The sequence below is a fragment of the Rattus rattus genome, chromosome 4 (genome assembly GCF_011064425.1).
Source record: "Rattus rattus isolate New Zealand chromosome 4, Rrattus_CSIRO_v1, whole genome shotgun sequence".
NCBI lineage: Eukaryota > Metazoa > Chordata > Mammalia > Rodentia > Muridae > Rattus > Rattus rattus.
The window spans coordinates 44012966-44026110 of record NC_046157.1 but is presented as its reverse complement, the minus strand read 5'-3'; the positions used below and the strand labels follow the sequence as shown (position 1 = coordinate 44026110).

The 13145-nt window shown below is 37.9% G+C and overlaps 1 protein-coding gene across 1 annotated transcript in view; it reads left to right on the top strand.

The window, feature by feature from the left end:
* The window catches only part of Epha6 (EPH receptor A6), an 893674-nt gene that overhangs the window by 349631 nt on the left and 530898 nt on the right, over window positions 1–13145 (top strand). The window contains exon 4 of the mRNA XM_032900334.1: window positions 9324–9479. Coding sequence (XP_032756225.1) covers window positions 9324–9479 — 156 coding nt within the window. The remainder of the gene's footprint in view (window positions 1–9323; window positions 9480–13145) is intronic.

The following is a 13145-nucleotide window of genomic DNA, read 5'->3' as shown; positions in this document are numbered from 1 at the left end:
AAGCCGAGAAAGAAATTAGGAAACAACACCCTTCATAATAGACCCAAATAATATAAAGTACCTCGGTGTGACTTTAACCAAGCAAGTAAAAGATTTGTACAACAAGAACTTCAAGACTCTGAAGAAAGAAATTGAAGAAGACCTCAGAAGATGGAAAGATCTCCCATGCTCATGGATAGGCAGGATTAATATAGTAAAAGTGGCCATTTTACCAAAAGCGATCTACAGATTCAATGCAATCCCCATCAAAATACCAATCCAATTCTTCAAAGAGTTAGACAGAACAATTTGCAAATTCATCTGGAATAACAAAAAACCCAGGATAGCTAAAACTATCCTCAACAATAAAAGGACTTCAGGGGAATCGCTGTCCCTGAACTCAAGCAGTATTACAGAGCAATAGTGATAAAAACTGCATGGTATTGGTACAGAGACAGACAGATAGACCAATGGAACAGAATTGAAGACCCAGAAATGAACCCACACACCTATGGTCACTTGATTTTCGACAAAGGAGCCCAAACCATCCAATGGAAAAAGATAGCATTTTCAGCAAATGGTGCTGGTTCAACTGGAGGTCAACATGTAGAAGAATGCAGATCGATCCATGCTTATCACCCTGTACAAAGCTTAAGTCCAAGTGGATCAAGGACCTCCACATCAAACCAGACACACCTCAAACTAATAGAAGAAAAAAAAACTAGGGAAGCATCTGGAACACATGGGCACTGGAAAAAATTTCCTGAACAAAACACCAATGGCTTATGCTCTAAGATCAAGAATCGACAAATGGGATCTCATAAAACTGCAAAAACTTCTGTAAGGCAAAGGACACTGTGGTCAGGACAAAAACGGCAACCAACAGATTGGGGAAAGATCTTTACCAATCCTACAACAGATAGAGGCCTTATATCCAAAATATACAAAGAACTCAAAAGTTAGACCGCAGGGGAGACAAATAACCCTATTAAAAAAATGGGGTTCAGAGCTAAACAAAGAATTCACAGCTGAGGAATGCCGAATGGCTGAGAAACACCTAAAGAAATGTTCAACATCTTTAGTCATCAGGGAAATGCAAATCAAAACAACCCTGAGATTTCACCTCACACCAGTGAGAATGGCTAAGATCAAAAACTCAGGTGACAGCAAATGCTGGCGAGGATGCGGAGAAAGAGGAACACTCCTCCATTGTTGGTGGGGTTGCAGACTGGTACAACCATTCTGGAAATCAGTCTGGAGGTTTCTCAGAAAATTGGACATTGAACTGCCTGAGGATCCAGCTATACCTCTCTTGGGCATATACCCAAAAGATGCCCCAACATATAAAAAGACACGTGCTCCACTATGTTCATAGCAGCCTTATTTATAATAGCCAGAAGCTGGAAAGAACCCAGATGCCCTTCAACAGAGGAATGGATACAGAAAATGTGGTACATCTACACAATGGAATATTACTCAGCTATCAAAAACAACGACTTTATGAAATTAGAGGCAAATGGTTGGACCTGGAAAATATCATCCTGAGTGATCTAACCCAATCACAGAAAGACATACATGGTATGCACTCACTGATAAGTGGCTATTAGCCCAAATGCTTGAATTACCCTAGTTGCCTAGAACAAATGAAACTCAAGACGGATGATCAAAATGTGAAGGCTTCACTCCTTCTTTAAAAGGGGAACAAGAATACCCTTGGCAGGGAAGAGAGAGGCAAAGATTAAAACAGAGACTGAAGGAACACCCATTCAGAGCCTGCCCCACATGTGGCCCATGCATATACAGCCATCCAATTAGACAAGATGGATGAAGCAAAGAAGTGCAGGCAGATAGGAGCCAGATGTAGATCGCTCCTGAGAGACACAGCCAAAATACAGCAAATACAGAGGCGAATGCCAGCAGCAAACCACTGAACTGAGAACGGGACCCCCGTTGAAGGAATCAGAGAAAGAACTGGAAGAGCTTGAAGAAGCTCGAGACCCCTTATGAACAACAATGCCAAGCAACCAGGGCTTCCAGGGACTAAGCCACTACCTAAAGACTATACATGGACTGACCCTGGACTCTGACCTCAGGTAGCAATGAATATCCTAGGAAGAGCACCAGTGGAAGGGAAGCCCTGGGTCCTGCTAAGACTGAACCCCCAGTGAACGTGATTGTTGGGGGGAGGGCGGCAAAGGGGGGAGGATGGGGAGGGGAACACCCATAAAGAAGGGGAGGGGGAGGGATTAGGGAGACGTTTGCCTGGAAACCGGGAAAGGGAATAACACTCGAAATGTAAATAAGAAACACTCAAGTTAATAAAAAAAAAATCTACTCTAAGTCTAACAGCACGGAATCACAAAAACCATTTATTTTTGTTCATAAGCCTGTAATTTTGGCAATGTGGCCAGTGCCTGCTCCATGAAGTATCGCCTTTGGTTCTGGACTAAGGACTGAAGAGTCCACACTCCAAAGACAATGTGCTTGACTAGTAAATAGTTGTCTGGAAGCTCAGCTGGAGTCTAGACTCATCTCTGCGTTGCATGGTCTACCTAAGGGCTTGCATTTTCTCCTGTCACGCTGGACAGTCTTCAGAAGCATCCAAGAGAATCAAGTGGGCTTGCTATCTGCTTTTATGACCTGCCTGGATAGTCATATACAATCACTTCTACTATAGTCCTAAACATACCACGTTAAAGAAAGAATCATATGAAAATCCTTAGTAAGGATTTCCACACAATTTCACAACAGTGGAGTACAACAAATATAGCTGAGCCAGTTTTGGAAAACACAGAACTTAATAGCATCTGATCAGTTGTTATTTTTTCATACCACATTTAAAATCTTTAGAGCCCTGCCTAAGATTTGTACTAGCTGTTGTTTCTTTTTCATCTTCTTTTATTATGCTACAATATCAAAAATGCCATGGATTGGATTACTTAAACAAGAAAAAATTATTTTCTCTGAGTTCGGGAGGCTGAGAAGCAATAATTCTAGGTGCTAGAATATATGGTGTCTGGTCTGACTCTCTTAAATGTCTGCACATGGGTATCTTCTTACTCTCTCATGAGTAAGTGGGAAGCTCTTGTCCTGTTACTCCTGAGGGCACTAATCCCATCAGTGAGGACACAATCCTATGACTTCATTACCACAAGAAGCCTCAATCACTAAATGCTATCACAGTAGGTGTTTAGGCTCCCATGTAAGAGTTTAAAGATACTGACCCCCCCCCAAGAGCTCCCAGGGACTAAACCACCATCCCAAGAGTACACATGGACAGACCCATGCCTCCATCCCCATATGTAGCAGAGGATGGCCTTGTTGGGCATCAATGGGAGGAAAGGCCCTTGGTCCTGTGAAAGCTCAATGCTCCAGTGTAGGGGAATGCCAGGAGGAAGGGAGGCAGGAGTGGGTGGGTGGGTGGGTGAGTAGGTGGGGGAGTACCCTCACAGGAGCAGGGGAAGGAGGAGGGTGGAATATCGGGTTCCTGGAAGGGAAACCAGGAAAGGGGATAACATTTAAAATGTAAATTAAAAAATCCAAAAAAGAAAAAAAATAATAAAAAAGAAGATACTGACCTTTGGACCATGGCATCTGTTTTTCAAAAATGAGAAAACATGCATCCAAAAATAAATGTTGCTGGCATTGAAAACAGTTGTAAAATAAAGAAACAGAGTATCTTAGAAAATTAAAAAAACAAAACAAAACAAAATCCTGTTACCACCAAATTGAAAAATCAAAAAGAAATAGTTTTCTCAATAGATTCCACTTAACAAAGTTAAATCAAGATCCAATAAGCTATTTAAATACACACATACGAAAAAGAAGAAGTCATTAAAATCTCTCTGAACAACCAAAAAAAGATGAAGAAGCCAAAGGCATTAGGGTTGAACACAGAAGTCCACCAGATTTTCAAAGAGTTAAAGCCAATACCCCTCAAATTATTCCATAAAATAAAACCAGAAGGAACTTTGCCCAATTCAGGTCAGGAGACCACAGTTGCTCTGATCCCAAACAAAAACCCTAAAGAGTTAGAGACCATTTTCCTTATAAGCATAGTGAGAAAACTACTCAAGAAAATACTTGAAAAAGAAGAAGAAAAAAATGAGTAAGCATTTGAAAACTAAATTTTTTTATTTTTGTAATTAATTTCTATTATAATAACCACAATGTGTACAATGTGCTTATTAATGACAACTTATCTGACTAAGCCAATATCTGTTTCTATGACACCTGCTTTGCCTTGTAAGTTTTCAATCAAAAAACGTCAATATATGGCTTCAGTAAATGGTTGCTATTTTAATTAATTAATTGATTAATTAATACATTTTAATTTAATTAATTAATACATTGTTCCCAACAAACAAATTTTCAAATCTCATCACTGCCTGGGTTACTGAGGAGTTTTTACTTCAATTTTTTTATCTTTATGTTAAGAAGAATCAGAACCATATGTATATGTATGTGTATGTGTATGTATTAATGTTTAAGCCAAGTGCTGGGATTACCCACAAGGCACAATATAGTATATACTCCAGACTCTGTACACAAAAAGCCTAAATAAAGTGTATCATATGTTTATATGATCATTAAAATGTATAAAATTCTTCCTCACTTTTCTCTGTACCAAATCAAACGAGGTCAAATACGGGCTCACAGTAACCATTTTCTGTTTTCTGCTGTACCAAGCACAGGACTACATCATAGGTGCTTAGAAATGCAACTGCAGTGACTTGGGGGGAAATTTGAGCTGGCAGAAGTCAGAGGCAGGAATCCCTGAGATTAATGCATTAGGTCACAGCATCGATTTAAAACCCTGATTCACATGATTCTGGATGGAAGCTACAGTGGGAAACATAAGTGAATGCAGTGAGGATTTAAACTGTAGGTCTTTATCTAAATAACTTCTTACCCAAAAGAGAGGTAAAAGAACTACAACAACCACATCAGAAAGCATTAACATTCCAACAATATTTCATGCAGTACTGACATATGCTGGAAGATATTCATACATGTGAGGCAGGCAATCGTTTCGGTTATTTGGTTCATTGGAAGCAAGGAATGCACATCTTATAAATAGGGAAACAGGATGAGATAGGAAAAGCCAAAACCTATTTATAAGAAAGCAGCTAGAGTTCTCAAGTGTGGGTGCTGCAATTTCATTTGAAGCAGAGCTACGAAGTTTAAAGCACTAGTTGGATGTAGACCATTCCTTCTATTCTGTAATGAGAGCGATCTTATAGCAAGGACCAATGAATTTATTATTTGTTATCTCATTCAATTTTAAAAAATTATGAAAACTCATAGGAGTAGATACCATCAAGGTGATACTCATCTCTGTCTTGTCAAAGTAAACGAACTCTCAGTTCACAAATGTGATAACACAATTTTAATCACTTATGACACAGTCTGAAGTTGTATAGTCTATGTGACACCAATGAGTGCTATGCAAGGAAAGGTAAGTGCTTAGAATAGCACGTTTCTGTTCTCTTTAATACTAGAATTATTTGTATGCATACATGTATGTTTATGCAAATAATATAAACATACACTTCAAATGGTAAATAGAAAAAAAATACATGTACTGAGATAAACATAATTTCAAATGGAAAGTTTTCTTTTATTTTCTTATTTTTTTCTATTTAGTATTTTACTTTGTTTTATTTTATTATCTTATTTTACTTTTTTTTTTTTACATTTTTTCCATCTTTATTAACTTGGGTATTTCTTATTTACATTTCGATTGTTATTCCCTTTCCTGGTTTCCAGGCCAACATCCCCCTCCCCTTCTCTATGGATGTTCCCCTCCCCATCCTTCCCCCATTACTGCCTTCCCCCCAACAATCACGTTCTCTGGGGGTTCAGTCTTGGCAGGGCCAAGGGCTTCCCCTTCCACTGGTGCTCTTACTAGGCTATTCATTGCTACTTATGAGGTCAGAGTCCAGGGTCAGTCCATGTATAGTCTTTGGGTAGTGGCTTAGTCCCTGGAAGCACTGATTGGTTGGCATTGTTGTTCATCTGGGGTCTCGAGCCCCTTCAAGCTCTTTCAGTCCTTTCTCTGATTCCTTCAACGGGGATCCCATCTTATTTTACTTTTTATTTTGAGACACAGTCTCATTATGCCAACCTGGCCTTGCTATGTCACCAAACATAGCCCCAAGTGTGGAGATTACAAGCATAGGCCGACATCATGGTTGGTTTACATGGTTTCAAGCATGGAACCCAGGGTTTCATGTTTGCTGGGAAAGCATTCTACCTACTGAGATACATCCCAGCCCTCAAGTTTCAGTCCTTTCCCCCTATATTAGTCACGGTTCTCTAGAATCACAGAACTATGGTCTCTTTGTATTAAGGGAATTGTAATGACTCACAGTCTGTAGTCCAACTAACCCAACAATGAGCAGCTGTGGATGGGAAGGCCAAGAATCCAGTAGTTGCTCAGTCCAATGACGCTAGTTGTTTAAGTTGGTCTTCTGTAGAAGTAGGTTCCAGTGGATGTAATGACAAGTAAGTGCAAGCAGTCAAAGAAGAAAGAATCTTCATTCTTCCAATGTCCTTGTGTGGGCCTCCAGCAGAGGGTGTAGCCCAGATTAAAGGTGTGTACCAGAACACTTGGATCTAAAACTTGCTTTGTCACAGGCTGGCCTTGAACTCAGTCTCCTGGAGTTAAAGGCATGTACTACCTTTCCTGGGCCTGAGATTTTCATGGTCACTATGCCTCAAGATCTCCATATCAAGATCTAGGTCAGAAACCTGTCTTCCAGCCTCAAGATCTGGATCACAGATGTGTCCTCCATTTCTGGATTGTAGTTCATTCCAGATATCATTGAGTTGACAACCAGGAATAACCATCGCATCCCCTAAATAGTTTATTTTGCTATGTTAAAGTAGTCATATTGGGCTACTTTGATACTGATATATGGAATAAGTGTGTGTGTGTGTGTGTGTGTGTGTGTGTGTTTATGTGTTTTAAGACAGCATATTCATACCATACTTATTAGGTAGTCCTTCCAAACAGAAAAGAAAACCAGTTAAATGCATTCTAAGATAAGTGATGCCATCACCATAGCTTGCACTGCATAGACATGCATGGCTCTCTGCAGAAAATCGATTGTGTGGATGTAAATACCTATTACTGACATGGATTGTGGCAACCTTCTCTTGTGAAACCCACAGGAACCAAATGAATATTTAACATAGGAAATATGTTGAAATGGCCTTAGGTATGTTGGTGATCTGGATCCATGAGATCAGAGACACAAGTAACAGTTAATACAGCGAGTGGGTCATAGTTTTATCATAAAGAAAGGAGCATTGCCAACCCAAAGAAAGGCTAACACCAGACAATTTGTTAAACAGAACCTTGGGACTTCATAGAAATTTTAAAAAGTTCCTCAGTAGCCTCCCATCTGTGTACCAAAAATTCTTTGAAGGCCAAATAATGCCTCACAGTCTTTTTGGCCCAGAAGATGAACTTTAGCAGATGAAACAGACAGAAATCTCTGCTTGATAAAGCACACAATCTAGTGGGAAATGGTTTTTAAAACTAAATGCGTCGATTGTCAGATGTTGTTAAATCATTCAGCGGCAAAGGAAAACAGTGTGGATTTCTGTGGTCTAGGAAAGCAGGATTGCAGTTTTTGAAGAGGTATCCAGGAGGCCCTCAATTAGAGAGTGACATTTAAAGAAGCCAGACTACAAAAAGAGTGAGCATAAAGGTATCAGGCTTCATGGTATCAGGTGGAAAAGACAATTTGGTGGGGAAAATTTTGTGTAAGGATTTTAGGAGAAGTGGTACATTAGCCGTACACCTAGAAGAGTCTCTTTATAATAATTTTAGTTACTTAAGAAAATAAAAGATAATGTCTTACCAGACATAAGTCAAGTTAAAAGCAGGCTACTTTTATATAGTAAACAATATTTATACAATTTGAATGAGTGATAAATATTGTAAACTACCATAGTTTCCTGTTTCCTGTGCTTTAAAGTAATATTTAAATGTTTAAAATAATGTGTTCGAATGCAAACGCTTCCATTACATATGCATGTGTACATAAAATGACTTTTAAATTAGATTTTAAGTATTTGATATATACATAAATTACTTAATTTCTATATAAGGTCAACTTTAAAAATCATTTTTGAAATTGTTAAAAATTTATTCTGTACTAAATTATTTTAAACTTTATAACGAAGCAAATATTTGAATTAATGAGCATCATCTGAGTTTTTAAGACAATGCTATAGATCAAGTTTAGAAATCACATAGTTTTTAAAGAATGTATTAATTATGAAAATGTCGACAAATTTAATTATACATTATACATATGTCAGATTGTCTTAATTGGTTACTTTTGAAACACTAATGTGTTAGCATGTCAAAGAAGAGACTATTGCTACTGGTATGTTCTTCCTGTTAAAAGTGAGACTGATATATGGAATAAATGTGTGTGTGTGTGTGTGTGTGTGTGTGTGTGTGTGTTGTGTGTGTGTGTGTGTTCCTAAGGACTGAATATAAGTCCTCACACATGTCAGCCAGGCAAACCTAGACATTGTCACCACTGAGCATCAATCTAGCATTTGTTTCTTCAGTTTTTACTTCATGACAAGGTTTTTCTAAGTTGCTCACCTTGGCCTTGAACTACTTCTGTAGGCTAGGAAGTCCTTGATTTTTCAGTTCTCTTGCTTTAACCTCCTAAGTAGCTGTGATCAGAGGCCTGCTCTAGCAGGCCTATCTGAATTCTGATTCCATAATGGTAAGTTTGCCATGTGGAATTAATAACTTTCTTACTGTGAATTATTTACTTGTTTACAAAAAATATTCAAAGCTAAAACTTCAAAAACAATGTAGTTCTATCCCAAACTGTAGAATATTTAAGCACTACTGTAATTATCAAGGATATCTCTTAGGCAAAATATAAGTACTAAATTACTTGAAGCCAGAAATAAAAATGAATTAAGACACACTTTTGAATAATGTGACTTAATGTTATTTAACACTATCACCTAAATATGCACAAACCGTTTTTTGTTGGGCAAGTATGAGTTTCCTCACATATATAATCCAGTGTTTTGTGTAGATGTGAAAAGAATTGTGTATACATTTGCATGAGTGTGTGTGCCTTCCAAGTTAGTTCAGCTAAATTTCTAAAATTATAATTGTTCTAGTAATTGAATAATTAAATAGTTAATTTATATATCGATATTAGCATTTATATTGACTTTGCTGTGCATGTGTAAAATTGAATTCTGAGATGCAAAGTTTGTTTGACTTAAAACATGTACAAAACAGAAGCACTCTAGTGCTAATAGCTAAAAAGAAATTGTTTTTCCTGTTTACACAGCTTGCAGGCCAGGATTCTATAAAGCATTTGCTGGGAACACAAAATGTTCCAAATGCCCTCCCCACAGCTCAACCTTCGTGGAAGCAACTTCGGTCTGCCATTGTGAAAAGGGTTACTTCCGGGCAGAAAAAGACCCACCTTCTATGGCGTGTACTAGTAAGTCTACACACTCTTGTGTTTAAAAATTCTAGTTCCAATCACCTTGTTCTCCGTGTTTTAAATTCTAAAAAAAATGTAAAAGTTAATGTGCAAAATTCTGTACTGGTAAAAGTGTCTTGAATAATATGGAACAGTCCACTTCCTTAGGGTTCCTGTTCAAATAATTGCCAACCTTGTGAAATCTTTCCTTTTCAAAGCATATATATATATCCTTCCTGTGCAGATACTGTCCATGTTTTGAGGCACTGAAATTTTTCCCTAACTAAAGTTTCTTGAAGAAATTAAAAACTTGTAAATAAAGCCAACATTCTTTCCTCTTAACCAGTAGTTTTAGGCATATTGTTGGAGAAATATTGAATTCATCACTCGAGGGAGACTCCAGAGGAATTCGTAATTGAGGGTATTGAGGTTTTATAATTGACTTGGAGACAAGCTTGGTTTTTCTTGACACCCGACTTTAAAGGAAGGTTCCTTTGAATTTATACACAGTTCTCTCTCTCTCTCTCTCTCTCTCTCTCTCTCTCTCTCTCTCTCTCTCTCTCTCTCTCTCCACACACACACACACACACACATACACACATACATATGCACACAGAGTAGGATATTCAAATGAAAATAAATGTGATGGTAATTTGAATGAATGCACACAGAATTTTAGTGATTTGTTACTTTCTCTTACTTAAGAGTTTATAGTTACTTACGAATTTATTTAACATGTATAGTACCTATAAATTTTAAAAAGTAAAAATATTAATATATTACTAAGATAGGCAGACATACAATATTACCTTTTAGATTTAAACTCTTTTTAGATTCACAAACAAGCTATTATAGGTAACAATTTGCCCATTTTGGTGATTAATAGGTGCTGAAATGTTAAATTGAAAATTATAGAATTCATAGAAACAATGATTAAATGTTTCAATTTTATTTTTCCCTGAGTTTAAAGTGTTCCCTTTTAAAAACTTCATTATATTTCATCCTTTAAGAACTTCACACATAAATTTGATAAAAAATTATCATGTTCCACAATGAGACTATTACCCTCCCAACTTTCCCTATATGCTCCAACATATCACCCTCTTAACAGTTAGTTTTTTTCCTCTTTCTTATTGTTTCCTTCCGTCCTTCCTTCCTTCCTTCCTTCCTTCCTTCCTTCCTTCCTTCCATTCTTTTATTAAAAATAACTGACAATGTTCAATCAGTGATGCCAGCATGTACTGGGGTTAGGTTCCCATCCTTGGAACACGAGACAATTCCCAATGGCCACAGAATCCAATGCCAGTCTTATTTGGTGCCATGGGCTTGTGATGTTGCCAGTTTTGTAAGTACCATGGGTTGGCTCTCATTTATTTTCTTTTCAGAATTTTGATATAATATATTCAAATTTTATCATTAAAATGCCTCTTGTTCAATGTTTCTCCAGTAATGTAAATGTCTTTGAAAGCATCCTTATTTGGTTGCATCTACAATTCACTTCGCATCACTTCTGTTTTTTTCCATTTAGATTTATGATACCTACCCAACTTTGTTTAATTAGCCATCTACTACTTTATGTACCTCTATCAAAAAATGAATAAAAGAAAAAAATCATAAAACATCCTCATTTCCACTTGCATTAGTAACCTGTCATTCACTCCATTTAATTTTGTTGCACATTTCTTCTTGAAACTATATGTGATATGTTTATTTTTCATACTTGTGTCTAGCAAAAGCTAAGACCAAAAGATTCTCAAGATGCAATCCTCATCAAAATTCCAACTCAATTCTTCATAGAGCTGGAAAGAACAATTTGCAAATTAATTTGGAATAACAACAACAACAACAACAAAGGATAGGGAAAACTATCCCCAACAATAAAAGAACATCTGGAAGGAATCACAATCTCTGATCTCAAGCTGTATTACAGAGCAATAGTGATAAAATTGTATTGGGACAGAGACAGGCAGATAGATCAATAGAATAGAATTGAAGACCCAGAAATAAACCCACACACCTATGGTCACTTGATCTTTGACAAAGGAGCTAAAACCATCCAGTGGAAAAAAGATAGCATTTTGAACAAATGATTCTGGTTCAACTGGAGGTCAGCATGTAGAAGAATGCAAACTGATCCATTTCTACCCATAAGAACAACAGTTCCAAGCAGCCAGAGCTCCCAGGAACTAAACCATCATCCAAAGAATACACATGAACTGACCCATGGCTCCAGCTGCAAATGTAACAGAGGATGTGGCCTTCTTGGGCACCAATGAGAGGAGAAGCCCTTTGTCCTGCTGAGGCCGCCCCAACCCCAGTGTGGGGAACATCAGGGTGGGGAGGCAGGAAGAGGGGGGTGGTTGGGGACGGGGATGGGATAGGATGCTTCTGGAGAGGAAACCAGGAAAGGGGATAATGTTAATAAATAAATTTTAAAAATCCAATTAAAAGAAGAAGAAAAAGAAAGGGAAGATTTATTTCAACCTTTTATGTACACTTAATTATTGAGGGAATTCAAAGCAGAAATACAAACAATATTTTAAAGCAGGCACTATGGAGTAATACTGTTTGCTGCCTCTTTTTCTTGTCCATACTTAGCTAGCTTGCTTGCTTTCTTCCTCCCTTCCCTTCCCTTCCCTTCCCTTCCCTTCCCTTCCCTTCCCTTCTCTTTTCTTTTCTTTTCTTCTTTTTTTAATAGCCTAGGAATGGTGTCATCCACAGTAGGCTGAACCTTCCTGTCAATTAACAATCAAAACTCTCCCATAGACATGCCCAAAGAACAAGATGATCTAGACAATTCCTCAAGCTAGGTATTCCTCTAGGATGTCTCTAGGCTCTGTCAAGTTGACAGAGTTAAGGAGGGCATGACTTTCAGTCTGAAAGAGTATGATTTCCATCTCACCCTCCTCCTCCTCTTCTATCTTATGCTATGACACTGTTGGTTTCCCTTACTCCGGTTAAATGTTGGCTTTCTTTACCTTGCTTACCTGCGTTTTCCGGATGTTCTTACTCTCTCCCACTTCCAAATGTCATCTGTAGGTAGATGTATTGATAATTTTGTAAATTCCCACTCTCTTGTTCTGAGGCCCAAAGTCCTTTAGTCTGGGATTAAGAAACCTGATCACATGTTCACCTCCTGCCCGCTCCTCTGACTGTATAGAGCATGTTGCCTTTGCAAACTCACTGAGCTTCAAAGATGCTGAGTTTAATTCCTTTGGAACAGGGTTTGCACCATTTGAAGCACTCACTCTGTTAGACTTCCTATGGCTCCTTCCATCCCATTTTACAGGATCAAATATCAGCACTCAGTCAGCTGGTTATTTTCTGAGCAGTCTTTCAAAAATGGCATGTGTCCCACTTGATCTTTTTGTTAACATGTTGTTTGTTTTATATCATTGAAAATCCTTTACTTTATTTCTGTACCTAGTTCATTATTGAATGTCATTTTATCATACCCCAGGGGCCGGGGGACCTTTAATGTTTTTTGCAGTCTGCAACCTCACCTCTCAGAATAGTACCCGGCATGCAGAAGGGCCTTAATATTTGATGAACAGAGAAACTAATCAGCTCAAGCTTAACTTGCCAGATCCAGTTTTATTGCTCTCCACCTTGACTTGCTCATCTGTCCTTGTTCTGTTTTCTTTAGCTTGATGAATCTTCATTTATCCATGCTTTCAAGACAGG